This window comes from Camarhynchus parvulus, chromosome 8, assembly GCF_901933205.1.
Source record: "Camarhynchus parvulus chromosome 8, STF_HiC, whole genome shotgun sequence".
Classification (NCBI taxonomy): domain Eukaryota; kingdom Metazoa; phylum Chordata; class Aves; order Passeriformes; family Thraupidae; genus Camarhynchus; species Camarhynchus parvulus.
This window is the reverse complement of record NC_044578.1, coordinates 16,748,264-16,766,668: the sequence shown is the minus strand read 5'-3', so window position 1 is coordinate 16,766,668 and position 18,405 is coordinate 16,748,264. Positions and strand designations below refer to the sequence as shown.

Below are 18,405 nucleotides of genomic sequence, written 5' to 3'. Positions count from 1 at the left end.
TCCAAATGTTTTTTGAATGCTTTCAGGAATGGCAACTCTACCACTTCTCTGGGTAGTCTTTTCCAATGCTTTACAACCCTTTTGGTGGAAAAAAAAATTCCTAATAAATGTATTACTAATAATCTAAAGCTCTCTTGGTGCAACTTGAGGCCATCTCCTCTTGTCCTCTCATGCTGACAGTTGTTGCTTTCTTGATAAGCCAAACTACACACCAGGGAAAGAAGAGGAGAGAGGGGCACGAGGCAAATTCTGAAGATTTTTTTTTCTCCAGTTGAGGTTTGAGTTGAAGTTAGTACTGTTGCAAGATACAAGACTCACAGAATGCTGTGAGAAAGAAATGTATCTTTGATACCCCACTGTCAAACCGGTTCTAAGATTGTTTTGTGGGGAGAGAAGTAATGCAAGTGGTGTGATGGGTTCAACATTATGTTGTCAGTGAGTCAGGCTAATAAAGATGTGATCTTCACAATCAGTTAAAAGACAGTGAAGAAAAGATACTCCTTTCTCAGTACTGGTAATTCCTCTATTGCCTACCAATAGCCTGCATTCCTGTTGAAATAAACAGGGTTTGTGACAAAATTAAGTCACAAAAAATTAGTTTAGTCACAAGAAATTCAGTTTAGTAAGAGCTCCAGTGTGAAATTGTAAATTGTTAAGAGGTCAGAAATAGGATCTGAATTTGCACAAAGTTGGTGCTGTTGATGGCCATGATGCTTTGAAAGAATTTAATGTCAGTTTTAGGATGGACAGTTTAGCACGGCAATAAAATCAAAGCTAGACACAATATCTTAGAAATAAGTTTATTAATTTTTTTGTGCAGTTTGTAGAGTTACATGCGGTTTTTTAAAGCCCTTAGTATTTCAATAGCCATAGTGTCCACTTAGAAATTTAATATTTGAAAGAAAGAAAAATGAGTTAATTTTGACTTTGCCCTGTATGTGTAGTGTAGGACTCTTTAGAATAGAATTTTGGATATTTTGGGAGAAACTGTGTGGCCACACATTTGCATTTAATCACTATCTTCCCTCTGCTGAGCCTACTCCTAGGAAGTGTTGAAGCACACCATCTGCCAGAAATTATTCCTCTAAGTTTTCATGCTAATTAAAGCTTTAAAACAAAGTTGACATTAATTCACACTGGCTGTTTCACATTATAGAGGACATTTGTGAGTATGTGCTGATTTAATTTCTGTTTACTAGCTCTCTTTGCAGTAGCCATTTCATTTGCTGGGAATTGTAAAGACAATTTTTTGTTCAAATTCCATTCTTTGTCTATACAGACATTTAAAAAATTGAGTCACTGATAAACAGTAGGGTTGTATTGTTCAAACTAGCTTGGAATCAAAATACTTCATGCATTTCTCTAAATAATGTAAAATGCCCTGGGTGCTTTGTTTTATCACTATTCATGAGAGGGCCTGACCTACCAACTGGTGAGAATTCAATTTTTTCCCCTGTTTTTGAAGCTTTAGTTTTAACTGTGTATGATTTTGAAGTGTTGAGTTGTAACTACAGAGCTATAGTTTTAATATTTTCTTCCTTGCTTTTGTTTTAATTTTCTATTCTCAAGTCCAGTAAATTCCTGGCTATGCTGTAAGTCCTGATTGTGATTATACTTACAACACTACTGTTTTTATTGTTGTGGCTACAAACAGTACATTTTTGTAGATAGACAAGGCATGGCAGCTTTTTTTTTGTTTTGCAGCACCAAGATATCAAGCATAAATTGTCCATATCAGTTTTTTTGACATGGTTCAAGCATGTTAAAAAAGAAAAAGTTAAATCTGGCGGGTGTGAGGAGCCATGGAAAAAAAGATTTTTATTAGCTTGTTTCTTTCACTAAAGAAATGGGCAGACCAGTAGCTCTTAATGTCTTCCAATGCTCATTGAACCTTATTGCAAAAGATCAAAATGTGATAAATAGCCTGTAAGCTAAAGTGCATTTTATAGATTGGCCCTAATTATCTACACACAGGCGCGAAGAATACACTTATTTTCTGTAGTTCTGAAAGTATGGTAAGTGTGTGTGACTGCACATTTAGCTCGACTTCAGTCTCTTATTTTGAGTACTGGTCAGCAGACTTTTTTTCCTCTTGTTTTTCTACGTCAGCTGTTTCAGATGAAGTGCTCTCATCTAGCACTGGACTTTGTACTGCTGTAGCAGAGAGTAGAGTAGATTAGTTTATCTGGTTGTTTAGGATGTTCTGTTCTCTCCTGAATTTCTGATCTTCAAGGCTCTGCATGTTTGGCTGGATGATCCTCACATACTTGTCCCATCTAACTCTCAAGGAAAAAATAAAAATATGTTCAATTCTAACCTTGACTAGTACCACTGACATTTACAGGGTAACTTCATCAGCATAAAGCTAAGCAGGCTCACTGTTCTACAGTGCTTGCCCTTGTCCTTGGAGGGCAGAACATTTGGAAGTTGGCAAGGTGTTAGTCTTGTAGTATAAAGCTATGAATGACTGAATTCTGCATTCCCAAAACTGTTCCTGTTCTCTTAGTGGTATTACCACAATAGATCAGGCCTGCTGAAGCCCTTGAACTGACAGTTGAATTGTAAAGGAAAAGAGTTGGCAAGGCTGTGCTTGGTGAGGAGAACCCTATTCAGGAATTTGCTTTATCCTTGTCAGAATTTGCAGCCTGTTTTGCTTCCCCAGATGCTGCAAATTCTGCTTTTCTTTGGATTTGGAGAATGGGGTGGATCAGGCATTTGGACAGCATTTATTTTTTTTCTAACTAGTGATTTTGAAACATGATTTGTTGGAAACATGATTTGCTTTAACACACATTTTAATTTGAATTTGTGCTACTTTTTTATATTAATACTGTATGTACACTTGAATGATTCAGTGCACTTTGAAAATGAAAAATAATTTTTATCAATGTTTTAATATATCAAGTAAAATAAGTATTTTGTATGTTTCCTATGGGGAGTAAAGTGAGTAATACTGGTGTTCTTTTGTTTATAAAATGCAATGTAGTTCTTCAAGTATGAAAATATTTGCAAGATTACCAGGAAGAAGACCAGTATCTTGGTTCCCTTTTAAATTTTAGGATAAGAGGGAAAGGAATTTTTATAAATACACAGAATTTTGAAAGTAAAAATAGTTACGGTTTTGGTGTAATGCCTGAAACTACCTATTAGTATGAGTTTTGTTTGTAAAAAAACCTGAACTAAAATATTTGTATGTGGTTGTGTTTCTTTAATAAGAGTAACACAAGTGTGTTGAATTTGGGGCCAGTGAATATCTCATTGACTTCTTCCATGCACAGGTTTTTCCAATGGAAGAATTCCTTCTATGTTGCCAATACTTCATGCTTTTTTTCACAGATTTTCCCATTCTCTCTCTTGTTTGTCCTGTTCACATGAGCACCTGCAGATCTCTGCTGTCCCAGAGGTGGAGCAGAGCTACCCACTAAAGCTGGGAGATGTTTGTGGTAGAAGGAACGCTGTGTTGGATAAGCAGAGAATAGCTAATGTTATCTGCTTACATTCAGTATCAAATCCTCTTATCCTTTAACTCCAGGGCTTTGTTCTGTTTTGGCTTGTCTACCTTTTCTTTTTAGCCCTCCTGTCCATTGTTGGGTTCAGATTATTCTTTGTGAAGTTCTGCTTTGCCCCTTTGTTCCCATTTGATGCTCACATCCTCTTTCTTTGCTTGGTGGACACAGACCTGCAGAACCAAAGCTTCACTTCTAGATTTTTATGGGCATTTTGGAAATCTGCCCATGTGGGATCGTCAGAGAGGGAAATGAGGAAAACAGGATGAAATGTTTCAAAAAGAGAGACCATCTCTCCAGGATTAAAGATGAATTAAACCACAGTCCTTCAGCTTCTGAGCAGAGGAACTGAAGTTCCTTATGGGATGAACACAGTTGTATCATCATTTGAAATTAATTTGGGGACCATGACCTTATTGTTAATGAACAACTTGCCAGGTAAACTTGAGCCCAAATCCCTCAAAGCCCCTATCAAAACTGGTCAGTGTTGTTTTTCAAAAACTTCCTAAAAACTTTTATTTTTTCTGGCTGTTTCTTCTTTGAGCAGAGGACACTATATGTAGTAGAAAGTTTCTTCTGTCACACCCAAAGTTCCTTCCCTGGCTCTGCTGTTTTCTGGTCTCTCGTGTAAGTGTTATGGAATGCCCTATTCAGTTGTACCAAGTGCTATATTGCTTCCTCATCCTGCCTCCTGTTCATATGTGAGCATTTGGTTTCATTTCTGTCCCTTTTGTGCTCTAAATAGTAGTTAAATGTTACATAGGGAAGTGTATTCCTAATGCTTACTTGCCATATCCAATGCAGAAAGGCATCTGATGTGATGAGCTTTCTTAAGTGGGCTAAGGGAACAGACAGGGAGGACAATTCTTCCTCCCACTATTGTTTTCTTCAGTGCTAAAGCCTTGTATTAGCATTCCTGTGCTTCAGTCCAAAAACACATTCCTGAAAGATTTATTAGCCAGGTGAACAACCATACTTTGTGAAAAAGTGTACCTAGAATTAGATGCATTTCAGGTTAATTAATGGAGACTGATTCTACTGAACATTGGTCAGTGGGGGCTTTTCTTTTTTTTTTTTGAATATGCATATTTATTTTCTAAGGTTCTATTGATTTTGAACACTTAAAATTTTGTGGCACTGGATTCAGGATAACTGCACAGCAACTGAAACACTCACTGTAAAGAATTGCCAGCTGAAGATATAACTCAACAGGCAACAGCACATATATAAACCAATTTGTAGTTACAGTGTCTGTTTTGGATAAGCAATAGTCTTGCTGCCCAACCATTACTTTCCTAGAATAGGTCTTGGGATAAAAGATTTAAGAAGGGCTTTGAAGGACAGAGTTGTATCTTTGGTGGGCCTAAATGTTAAGGAAAATAGAGGAAAAAGAATGGAGGTGGCTAGTCTGAGCTTTTGACCAGGTTGTAGAGACTGGTACTGTGTGTGGTGCAGAAACAGAAATTCTTCTGGAAAAGGTAGAAAAAATGGTGTCGATTTTTCTGCTGCAATAGGTAAACTGGAGCAAGTTGGAGGGATCAGATTGAAGTGGTAAAAGTGAATTGCTACAACAGTATCACTGCTGGGGCATTCTGAACAAATAGGATTGAGATTTTATTTAATCCAAGGAAAAGTACATTGCATCTCTTCTAGAGTTTTAATTACTGGAGTCCCTTCCGTTCCTGTGTGAGCTGCAGGACATCACACAGTTAGTCATAGCAGTTTGCACTTGTTTCCACTGGTGTTGGAATGAGTCATGTCCATGGCGCTGTGCAGCTGGAGGCAGAAGGGCGGAATGCCCTCAGGAATGCAGCAGAGGTGCGTGTGTGAAGCAGAAGCTGCTGGGGGATAAAATCGGTGGATCTTTTGCTCTAGTTTGCAGTACAAATAAAATCAGTCTGTGCTACATATACTGAAACACGCCATGTCCAGCATGCTCTGACTTGCACCTTCATACTTAAGTAGTGTGTATTTCAAAAATCTACAGAGATGGAGAGATTTCAAAGACATAGACTGAAGAAGGCATGTGATCCATCTGGTCATTTTACAGCAATTCTGTCTCTGTTAGCAGCCATGCAACAGTTAGGTGTATTTTCAGGGTCTCAGGCTCCCTTTGAGCCTCTATTGTCTTCACTCAGATTTGGCATTATTGGTGTTGGAACTATTGAGAAGATAGTTCTCATGATTTCTCTTTCAATGGGGTAGAAAGAAAATGTCCCCAGGAAAAGTCCCTTTAAAATAAATGGACAAATATATTTTCATATATCAAATACTGGCAATGTGTCACAATGTTTTTCCCACAGGTACAGCTATAAAAATGTGAAGTAGCACAAAAACTGACTCAGGGCTAATCAGTTTCTAACACTGTAAGAATATTTATATGGGAGTTGAATGATAGAGAAGATTTGGGCAACTTGATGATACTGTTGTGTCTGCACTGACTGCGCTGCACTGAAATTCTGTTAAAGTTATCACAGCTAATTTATAATTGTAGCTGATTTTTCTGTGAGGATGCCAAGGGCCTGGAAAATGCCGATGCTTCATAGGGCTTAGTGTGTAAAGGTCTGCAGGATTTTTTATAGCATCAAGAATGAGAGGAGGTAATGTACGATGTTAGAAAGGTGGAGGTTTTCATAGAACCAAACAGCTAAAGATTACAGCATATCTGCTTAAAGATTTTTTTATTGAAGTAGTCCTATAGAGAACTATTGGACAAACTGCAGAGTGAAAAACAGATGATGTCTGAGTTACTGAGATTCTGGCTATTCTCTAGCACTCACTGTACTGAATAATGGATGTTGGGATTGAACACCAGGATTCAGCTTTTCAATTCCAGCATTGATTGTGAGTATGTAAGAATTTTATCAAATATTTCAGAGTGACTAGTTACCAGGATGTTAAGGTTTTCTTTACCCCATTTTCGTGTTTGGTTGCTCATTGTCTTCAAATCCATGCAGGATTTGAAACTGGCAGTATGACAGTGTTTAGTTTGCCATACCAGAAGTATGATTCAAGTTGCTTACAGTGATTTTTTTTCCTTCATTTTAGCTAGTGACTGTTCATGGTGACAACTTCAAAAGGGCTTTTTTTAAAATCTTTTAATTCTCCCCACACATTTGGCCATTGTTCAGATGTGTTGGGAAGTAGAGAAATAGCACAATAACATCTGAATTCTGTCCCCCTTTCTCATCTCAGTCAGCTCTAGTTATATTTTGAAGGGGTCCTCATACAATGATTATTCCTATTTTCTGGGAAGTTATGTTGTTTCTCATAGTGGTCAAATGTATCACTACTTGCTCATAGATAGTCAGTGCCAACTAGTATGACACCAGACTCTTCATTGTTGCAGCAAATGTTGCTATGGGGAGGAGAAGAGGGAAGCAAAAGAGCAACTTCATGTTTTTTGTTTTCTTGCCTTCATCTCTTTCTGGGCTTGCTGAAGCACCACACTTGTTTGCAAGCTCTGTGTATTTTCTTGGCCGTAACAGCAAGAAACCCATACATGAAAAAAAAGCACATAAGAATCTTGATAAGAATCTTGAAACTGGAGTGAAAAGAAATTGATATCATTTCCAAGGACAACCAGGGACAGATTAAAGGGTTGTATGTCTGCAAGATCAGCCAGCATTGAAAAAGGGGTTGTCAGGTGTCAGTCTCTAGAGAGAATGTGTTTCTGGGTAGGAAAAGCCTCAGAATCATGAGGGCTAAGATTCTGGTCAGATATTACTGGAGGAGTGTTTTTGCTTCCACAGATTCCACACAGACCTTGTGTGTGTGGAGGAGGCAACAGAGGATTTACACTACTCAGGAGAATGCTTTAATTGCATGTAGCAAGTCAGGTGCTTTTTTTCTTCTTTTTTGTTCCTATGATTAAAAATATGCTGGAAAGGGATTGTGTTTTGTCACGAAATGAGGTGATAGCAAGAGGTGGCAGCAATAGCAATACCCAAAATAGATGTGGCAGTCTGCTTGCATCCCTCTCTTAAATTCCTTTCTGTAGCAGAATGGGTAAAGAGCATGAAGCCAGTACTGTGTGTCCTACTGCATACTTACCTCAGCTTGAGGTCTTCTGAAGACTTCTCTGTTCCAGGGACATCATTCTGTTATAAATAGGCTTTTTATCTGAGTGGAAGTAGGTCTTATCTGATTATTAGAAAACCAAAATGCATAATAAAATCCTATAATAATAAAACTGTGAGCCCACAATTTACACAGGACTGATTGACTTATGTGCAGACTCTAATACATCATAAATGTTGTAGGTAAACAGGTGCAAATGAATACAGCTGTAAAGTCAAGTTTTTATGAAGACAAACATTAGGATTATTTGAAAGGTAATAAAATCTGATGAAAGATAAGAAAATATTATTGAAACCAACCTTCAGTTAAATCGATTCTAAGAGATGGCAGAACCTGCTACTCTCTTTCATCTGATCTGTTAGTCATCTGAAAGTATTATTTTTTTCTACAGATCTTCTAATATAATAAATGAGAATGTGGGTTCATAATTTTTTAAGATTCTTTGAGAGGGAAAATTAAAAGAAAAAACATACCTTGTATTTTTCTTACCTTCATGACAACATAGATGTCCTTCACTGGTAGCCCATGGCATAAAGAAACATCATTGCTAACAGAGAGCTCAGATTCAGGAGTTAGTTTTATTTGGCTACCTTCTAGTTATTTGGGCTAACTGCTTCATCTGGTTTTTTGTATGTAATGTGGTAGTATTGAGATGGAGTCAGATGACAGGAAAATGCAGTAGTTAATCTTTACTATTAGTTACTACACATCAATGAAAGTTACCATTCCTTGAAAATAACTTCAAAAAATTTGCACAAAGATGAACACGGGAAGATGGAGGAGAGAGAGTAGATCAGCTTGGAGACCGGTATCTGAGATGAACAGTGCTCCAACATCTTTCTGTATGACTCAGGATGAATGGCAGGGTTTTGTACATTTTGTTGTGGGTCTGCTTACCAGATAAATACTACAGTTCTTGTGCAGATACTTCTTACACCATCCTTTTCCAAAGCCAAACATTTTCAAAGCACTTCTGTCACATGGATGCTGAAAGGAATGCAGGTCACTGTTTTCTCTGCGCTCTTCTGGATGTCCTGCTTTATATACCAGTAAATAAACTGTTTCATCTTGGAGTTTTTCTACCTCTTTCCTTTTGCTTTGGCTTGATCTGTCCTAGAGAACATTTGCCTGGTAGCAGAAGGTGGAAGGGAACAGTGGAGGCAGTAGGAAAGCTGTTCTGCAGGAGTGCAGACCATAACAGGACAGGTTTGCTGCCAGAATAAGCGGGTTTGTTCTTTCAGAGTGTGTTGTATATGCTGTGCTGGTAGACCCTTTGTCCTGAAAGATTCCACAGGCAAGTGAAGAACTAAACTGAAAAGTGTTTCAGTAGCATTTGGTACTGGAACAACTTCCCACAGATCATTTGAATGTGAGAAGAAATCAGGCATGCTTAATGACTTTGCTGAACTGATTAAAAATGGGATTTTTTCCCCAGTCAAATTGAGAAGTTTTGAGATGGAAAACATCTATTTCAAAGCTTTGTTTTCTTTTTCCTCTGTGCTTCACCCTTGTGTTCTCTGCTATGCTTGTACATGCTTTATGCTCATACAGTTATCAAGCTGATCCTTCTTCGTATATAGCATAGGAAAAAGTTTCAAATGCTCCAAATTTTATTTCCATTGAGTCTAGCTTTTTATTCTTTAAAACATCAGTTGAGAATGCAATTTGATCCGTGATAAATATTGAGATAATATGAAACAGCAACACATGATACAGCCTGAACAGTTGAGCACCATCATTTTATGGGGAAGGCTCAGTATTCTGGTATTATTCTGGATTTAAAGCTGTTAGGCAACCAGACTAAAACTTGAGTATCAAATAATAACACAGTTTCAGATCGTATGCAGTTACATTCCAAACAACATGGGGAATTCAGAGACTGTTTTCTGGATTGATTCATTCCAGTGTAACCCGAATTCTACATTTTTGAAGCTGCTTATTGGGTTTCTAGTGTTACATCTTTGCAACAGCTACCACCAAAAAGGATCCTGTTTCTAAATTTATAGAGATCTGTTGTCCATGTGGCAAACTTGACTGCTGTAACAAGTGTCCGATCCCTCTCTAAGTTTGCACGGTTTTCATTGTGTCTGTTTCATGTTTGTAGTTAAGGGCAGTACCACGTGTGTCATCCCAGCTTCTTAGAAAATATCCAGTCATGTCCTGCAAACTCTGTTAATCTGCTAGTTCTCAAATAAAAACAAATATACAAAATGCTTTGAAATAGAAATAAAAATAAACATATATTTTATGGAAAGAGTTGTAACAGTGCAAGGTTCTTCAGTTAGGCTTCTGTGCTCTTTGCCATCTATCTGTGTAGAAAACCAATGATGAGATTTTTATTTTTAGATTAGGGCAATGACTTGATTATCTGGTGTTCAAATAATAGTGATGCTGAAATTATGATTATTTTGAGAACTTATTCTTTGTATGTATAGAAAGTGAATGTAGTACTTTCTACTTCCTCTAAGCAGTGCCCTCCCAGTGCTATCAGAGGCAGTAGCTTAAATGGGAAAACATAAAATTCAAAAGCCATTGGGAGAACACTCTTTTAAATTTATTTCAGATATTTTGGGTGGCAAGTAAGTATTCCAGCCATCTGTTGAAATGTCAAGATTTTTTTTTTCCTTAAAATGGTATAATTAACTTTATTTCTCAAATTAAGTACTATTGGCTCCACTACATGTCCTTCTAGAAGAAACCAGTGATTTATTTGTTATAAATGAGATAGTGTAGGATATAAAGCTTTAACACCCAAGTTTTAGCAAGGATTTTAATGTGACCTAGTAGCATATTACTCATACTAATGCATCTCTTCAGTATGACGTTATATTTGGACTTACCATTTTTTTGTTTGTTTTTCTGTCTGTCCTCCTCTCCTGGCACCATTTCCTTACAGAGATCAGAATATTCTGGATCCTACGTTGGAATATGTCAAGGTAAGGTACTGTTTCTTATCCCCAAAATATTTTATTTGGTCTATACCCAGCACTGATAGAGCATTTCCAGTTATTTGTAGGTAAATAGTGCAGCTTGTCTGTCTTTTGGTACAGAAAAGCTAAATATGAATGTCAGACTGTTTTCTTACAACTTCACTGAAATACTTGTGGGCATTGTACTTTGGGCGTAGGTTGCATTTTTATATGGAGCTTCTTTACAGTTACATGTGACTGACTAAATTCTTGCTTTGGTTAGCAGATTAAAAGAAGTTGTATTTTTTGCTTACAGATTTCTGGGGAAGTAAAGAAACACATCTGAATATATCATAAAAATGTCAATTTTACATTTTACAGTTTTAGCTCTATAGTTACTAAAATTACAGGTAAAAATTCGCTTCTGGTCCAAGAAGTGACTGCCACAGGAGACTCTCAGAACAGCTGCTGGATTTCTGCTCTGAACAGGTAGTTCAGTGTTGGGAGGTCCCTGACGTCAATCCCAGCCTGAAGTTGGGATATGGTAGGGAAGAGAAGGTCAAAAGCCTTCTCAAGAGCACTGTGGAAGAGGGGATGCCAGAGGCAATGAAGTGGTGGACGTGTTAATTGCTGTATTTAATTTGCTGTCTCGCACTGTGCTGTACTGAGTATGCTGTTACAGTTTTAATAATGTGACTGAGTGGAAGGCAGAGGTATCATGTGCCAGTTCATCAATATGTGTCTTGTCTTGTTTCAGCAAGTTCTGTATTATAAATGTGGTTTCTGGGCTTTTCAACTTTCCTGGTAAAGGCTTGTCTTGGACTCTTGTCAATAGCAGTGATGCTAAGCTTAGTTATTAAAACTTTGATGTTGAGGAGGAAAGCCTGGGGAAAAGAGACTTATAAGGGAGAACACAAGGGTTACCAATGCCTTCTCTTCCCCTTCCTTTTTCAGTTTTTCCTGGCTATATCCCTACCTTTAGTGAACTTTGAGTTTGGATCCTAGTTGAGTGTTTTTACAACAGGAATTCTAGACAAGAAATCTCAAACTACAACTTTGAAAAATATGCAGATATTGCTTTCTTATAACTCCCCAAAACATTTTTTGTCTGTAAAAATCTGGGTTGCTAATAAAACTGCTTCTTAAAATGTGTTCTTACACAGAAATCAGTCATTCTTAAATAAAGGAGGGCTTTCATCAGTTACCTCTAACTTCTTTTTATCAGTTAACCTTAACTGTAAAAATTGTGGGTGAATTCATACCAACAGGATTTTGGATTCCCTTTGCTGGCTTTGGTTTTAGCAAGTATGTGTTCACTGTTTTCTGTAAGTTACGGTATGGTAATGGTTATAAATTTTCCAGATCCTCAAATACATTATGGTGGCAGGTATAGACTTAAACTGCTGAGCCCTAACCTTCTCAAGCAAAAAAAACAGATTTCTGCAGCAATGTTTATACCACCATTACTATTTGCACAAGTCTCTTTGGTGTGTAATCCGTACTTACGTAGTTTGAGCTAGCAGGTAGGCTTTGACAGATGTTGCTTAAGTGGTAAAAAAATACCTTAAAATGAAAAAGAGATAGTAAGAGAAGAGGGAGAAAACAGAAAATTTGTATTTTCTAATGCATAAGAAAATATAGTTAGTGTTGTCTCTCAACAGAGAAGTGTTGATTTACTGAATGAAAACACATATAAACTTGAGTATGAAGCATGTGTGATGTATCGCTCATACAAAAAAACTCACACTGGAACTAATTGTACGTGGTAATTGTGACGTCTTGATACTGATTCTTGTTTCTGTCATGTTGCTATTCAGGCTGGAAAGAGAAGAGAGATTTTGGATTAATTTGCCTTGAAAGACTTACATTATCATGAAAGCAATTCGTGGCATAAATTTGTGTTAGGGTAGTTTGGCTGCTGGCACTTCTACCCAAGAGTTACAGTCCCAAGCAAATTGTACCGTGTCAGAGCCCTGAGGGCACTGATTGTTCTCAGGTGTCCTGGCCAGCCTCACTTGGGATTTCACACACACCCACTTTATCGGGCTGCACAGTCATACCTACTCTTCTTCAAGACAAACAGCTAGTTTTAAACTAGCTAGATTTAAAAAGCGGTTTTACAGAAAGACCTGGGCTCAGACCAGTGTGCTGGTTTTAGTTGTGTGCTGGTTCACAGTGAGAACATCATCATGTCTGTTGTGGCCATAGTGACTACAAGCAGATAGACTGATGGTAAACTTCAGAGCTGAGTGTAGCACTTTGCTTTTTAACAGACCTTTCCTTGCTGAAATCAGGTGACTGAAAGTAGAAGAAATAAATCCTTGTATTCAGAAATACTCTGAACAGAGGAAAGGCAAAATAAGTTGTTTTTTCCTGCTGTTTTATTCTGTTCAAGATGCAAGACAGAAAATACTGATCATATTTTTTTAAGAGAATGTTCTCTATAGATGAACTGTGGTTTCTAATTCTTTAAATTACATTGCTCACAAGGTGCAGTTTACTACGTCTTGAATATTGATGTATTAGTTCATTCAGTATATAAAGAGAGCTAATTATGCAAAAGCAGGTTGTAAGGGAGGATGAAAAATGTACTGATTTGCTGGAGTCTGAGTATACTGAAGTGTCCATATGGCTTCAACTCTTCCTTTGTATTCACAGTGCTGCTGAAACCATGGTCACAGTTAAATGGCTCTTTCAAAAAAACCCTTTTATGGTAGAAGTGAAAACAGGCCAGACTGCTTTGAGTCAGGCTGCTACCCAATTCATGAAAGAGATTCAGGGACACAATAGCACGTTGTACATTCTGTGAGATTTTTACAAGTTTTATGAACCAAATAATAGATCCATTGGTAGCCTCTGCAGGTTCTTCCCACACCCTGAGTCTACACATCCACAGAACAGATTCCTGCAGTAAGGGAGAAAGAATCAAGTGCTGGCAGATTAGAGTGTGTCAGAGAGCTTTTTGTGAGTCATTTTGATGAAATTCATGTGAACCAAAGATAGCTTTCTGTCCCATTCCTAATCACTAGAAATACTTCAGGATCTTTTTATAGAAATCTGTGCTGTAATCATTGAAGCTGTATCAGGGTGAAAAGAAAAAAAAAGAGAGATTTCTCTCATCCTATCAGGGAAACCTTTCAAGCATTTCCTCTGGAAATAGTGCTTGATAATTACAGAAATACATATCAGCAGTGAGTTGATAAATATTATTATGGCCTGAAGTACTGGAGTTATATTTTATTCCATTAGTGGAAAATGTGCAAAATTTATGTCTGCTCAGCATGGTCATGAGGGAAGTTTATATTTAGATTCAGACTGGAAAAAACTGTTGCTACTTTAAGGAAGTTCCAGCTGCAGAAAAAGAGTTTCTTGTGGAATTCCGTTGAAGGATTCCTATTTGTCTCAGCCCCACAGTATTAATTTTTTTCCCTATTTTTACTCTTCCTTGATTTTGTTAGAAAGCAAACTGTGATAGAAATTACTGTCATTCATCACGGATTTGGTTAGTGCAACTGAAAATAAAATTCTGATGACATTCCAGTGTGTTATCATTATCTCTAGCTTTGCAAAATAGGACAGTATTTTGTGGATTTAATTCAGCTTCAAGGGACTTAGATCAAGTTATGAGATATATTGATGCAGTTTGTATTGTTAACTGCACAAATTCATAATATTGTGGATGCCAATCCAATATAGGCATGGGTGTTTGACTCACAATTCTACTGCTGAAGATACTATGGTAAGAGGGTGGTCAAAAGAAAAGTTTATATGTGTGTATGTAAGTTTAGGGAAGTTTAGGAAAAAATGTGTGTCAGCATGACAAGTAGCCACAGTTTGGGAAATAATTTTTCCTGATGACAGTGAAATTTCCTTGCAAGCAGCCTTTTTTTAGACATGGAAATATATCAGAGAAATCCCCACCTCAGTGGAACCCTTGCCAAGTGCAGTTCATTGCTCTCTGCTGTGTGTCACATCCTGCAGAGACTTGCCTGCTGAGATACGAGCTGGGGCTTGTGAGCAGAGCGTTTGTTGGGTTTCTGCCTTGGCTGACAGCCTTAAGTAACAGAGCTGGAGGAATGCCTGCACGAAGGCACCACATGATCAGGAGGTTGTTTTTGAGTCTCTAGGGTGGTTTGAGGACTTCTTTTCCACACATTTTGCGACTTCAGCAAGGACAACAGTATCCCAGCAGGTGTAGCTATCGGATGGAATGTGGCTTTTTGAGAGAGAAGCAGTATGCCCATGTGGCCAACTTGGACTTTACACATCTCTGTCACTATGGATTTGTCATCTGACTCAGAGATCATCAGTGATGTCAGTAAGGCTTCAGACAGACACATTTCCTCTTTTTTTATGTTTCTCTGCATAGCAGGAACAGAAGCTTCACCAACACTCCATAGCAGTTGCTTCTTGTATGTAAGCTGCGTGATTAAGAAATAAAATATTGTCTTCAAGCCAACCCAATGTTAAATGCATGTAATTTTTGGTCTCAATGAAACCTTCAGTTTGGTTTTTGAAGGGTGGTCGCTGGTTGTGCACTGCCCTCTGCTGGAAAAGAAACACTTGACAGGATATTTTTAATCGAGTCATGGTTATTCAAATCACATTTTGTAATAATTTCTTGGTAACTCTCATAGGAACCTGACTGTTGGAAATTGGTTGCTTTTTCTCAAGAGGCACAGAATCGGAGGGGGGGTGTGGGGTTGTGTAGATTTTTCCCCTCCTCCCTGTCATTATGTAATAGAAGTAGGTCCTAGAGGGAAGTTGACAATCTTTTTTTTTTGTCAGAGTGTCCCTGAGATTGTCAGAATAGATGTTCTGAGGGCAGCTATTTCTTTAAGTATGTATGATAATTGTTCCTAAAACAATTTAATCAGCCCAGGAAAAAAAAAATTTAACTCCAAATGAACAGGAAATCTTGCCCTGTTCATTTGGAGTTAAAGAAAACGTATCTTATTTGATATAATGCAGTTATTCATTAATTGGTGGTGTAATATAACGCCCAAGTTTCAGTATTTTCTCATGTTGAATTTTGTTTGACCAACAGGCTGGTCTCTGAAAATAAGACTGAGTCAGCAGTTCTGTAATGTGTTGGCTGCAAAGTGATGAATAAAATGTAAGCTGTGCTTGCAGTAAATTATGCAGGAAGTATGATTCTGTAGCTCTGCAAGACAGTGTACTTTCAGTCTACTGTCCTAGTTCATGTTTCCCTAGAGCATGAAACCCCAAGTTAGCCTGTTCCTGTTAGGAGCTATTTGCTCTTTCCCAGCCCCCAATTCCTGAACGGCCTGGCTAGCTCTAAGAGCTGGGGTTTTCTGTGGTTGGTGGGGTTTGTGGGTTCTCTTGGTTGGTTGAGGTGTTGGGGTTTTGTGGATGAGGGGTGAGGGAAGTTAGTGTACTGTGAGAAGGAATATTTTCTTTCTGAATGATAATCCTTATATTAATTGAGTCAAGTGGATGGTGGCTTTCTAATTATTCTGGCCTTCATTATGAAATCTTTTAGCAGTACATTCCCCTCTTCTGATGCTGAAATGGAGTTTAAGGTATTTTGCTTATGGAAGCATCTTCTGTAATGCTGAGGGTGCTTTAGTAAATATAAAATGTTGATAATTCTTAGAGCAGCGAGCATCCTCTCTGTGTATGTTAATGGTTAATCTTACATGTTATCTTACCATGGATTTGACCCAGTTCATGTCTGTATTCTACTTCTGTTATTACTCATTAACTCTCAAGTGATGTCTGGTCTAGAGTCCTCAAAAACCACTACATGCACTGATATTTGAGCTGAAAACTATAAAATTACTTTGCTCTAATTTCCTTGGCACCAATAGTAACACTGGTGGGAGTAGCTACTTAGTTGAACTTGTCAATGCCTTTGTTAGAGGATCAGTGACTACTATCAGATCTTACTTACAGATGAGAAACATAAGCGGGAAAGTTCTGAATCTGAAACATGGGATAGAAGTCCTGGGGTACAAAAAATGGGTCTTATTTTATCTCTAGTGATCTTGGGAAACTTGTTTTTAAACTAATTACCTGTTTTCTCCACAATATTAATCCCAGTGGCTCTCAAATGCTGTTATCACAGAATGGTTTGGGTTAGCAGGGACCTCAGAAGAAATCTAGTTACAATCCCCTGCCTTGTGCAGGGGCACCTCTCACTAGACCAGATTTCTCAGGGCCCCATCCCCCCTGGCCTTTTGATAATATTCCCAACTCAAAATGTCCATGTCAGTGAAAGCAAATGTGGGTACGTGGTGATGTGCATTTATTTTCCAAAGAAATAGGGGATAAAAGTGGGCTGGTTTATAGCTTTCATCTTTTTGAAGATGGACTAATAGCAAAAGCTCTCAGCTGTTTATATTTAACTCCATGCAACACCTTACTGTTGATTTTTCAGTGTCTGTAAGCTCATGAGCCACAAGGGGGAGTGAGAATATAATGTGTGGAGAGCAGATGATGACGATGATGAATTTTTTTCATTAAGCCTTTTGGGTCTCTTAGTGATAAAGCCTAGAGAGGTAAAGCTCCTCATCTCTCAGAGCTGTGTTTACAGATAATAATTAGAATAAGACTGGTCCATTGTGTGTGTCTGTCTTGCCTGTTTTTGGAGATGCACTGAGATACAGTTTAGCCTGCAGAGAGGGCAGCAGGAGGAGCATTGTGGGGTTTCAGTTGGGATGTCATCTACTGCTGTGTGCTGGCAAAGGACCAGGCTGGCCTGACATTTTTGTATGTCGGATATTTGTAGAAAATAAACATCTGCACAAATAATGGAGCATAATGTTATGTTGCTTGTCTAGAATACCTAGAGGTCATTTGCCTCCATGTCCTCAAATCCTTTTGTTAGTAAAACACTGAAAGATTTTTGAAAAGCCAAGCTCTGACAGAGCCCAAGTGACTTGTAAGTTTTCTTTCTGAGTGCTGCACATCCAAAATATACATCCTCTGTATAAAAGGGCTATTTTAGGCTATTCAGGAGTTTTAGATAATTAGCTGATATTTTAAAGGTGTCTGCTTACCCTGGAGAAGTAACACATTTTTTTCATCTTTCCATTATACTTAGAATTGGTTTAAATCTCACACAAACAAGCACTTTACTCTGACAGGACTGGGGAGACTTTCAAATACAGAAGTCTGAAGTTAACAATTGTCTTAATGCCTTATTTTTATATGCAAGACAGCTCTGGTATGCTGGCCAGCAAAGCTAGTTAGACTAATGGCAGCTAAGTCAGCAGGAAAGAGAAGAAGGTATTACCCATATTAAACTGTGAACTAATTCTGAAAGAAAAGGAAATTCATGCCTTTTCATAATTTTTTTTTCCCAGTCCAAGGAACAAATTGAAGGAATAATAGGTGGGATGTTACAAAATTATTTCATGTTTGTACGTGGGTTGGCAGACAGTAGGTGGAGCTCAAGAATACTTATGCTAGTTTTTGGTAGGCTCAATTAAACCTGCTGGTGGATTCATAGGGAAGTGTCTAGCAGGAAAGACAGACTTACTGCCAGATTACTTTGAAAAAAATTTGATCTTTTATTACTAAAACATATGAATCTCAAAGGCATTTGGATGTCTTAAAGTGCAAATTAAGACCTAGTAGGAAGCTCATAAGCAGGTTGGGCATTTATTTCTTGTACCTGCAGACCTGAGTTTTTATACAAGGCAGATTTTCAAAGAGATTTATTCAAGCAGCAGTGTAAACTAAATAGATGCAAATTCTGTTTTCTCACTATTCCTGTACAACTGCAGCTTATTTCTGAGACTGCCTCACGGAACTGCAATAGAAAGGAGGAAGAAATTAAGCTGACCTCTCCCACACCACACCTCGCAATGCAAACAGGGGTAATTACAGCTGCAGCTCTATCTGTTGGTTTATGACCAGAAGCTGCACCAACAGCAGCATGCAGG

General features: G+C 37.9%; 1 protein-coding gene across 1 annotated transcript in view; it reads left to right on the top strand.

Moving 5' to 3' along the window:
- Window positions 1-18,405, top strand: part of BCAR3 (BCAR3 adaptor protein, NSP family member) — a 63,107-nt gene that overhangs the window by 18,805 nt on the left and 25,897 nt on the right. Inside the window, 1 exon segment of the mRNA XM_030953498.1 lies at window positions 10,483-10,522. Within this exon segment, the coding sequence (XP_030809358.1) occupies window positions 10,483-10,522 (40 nt within the window).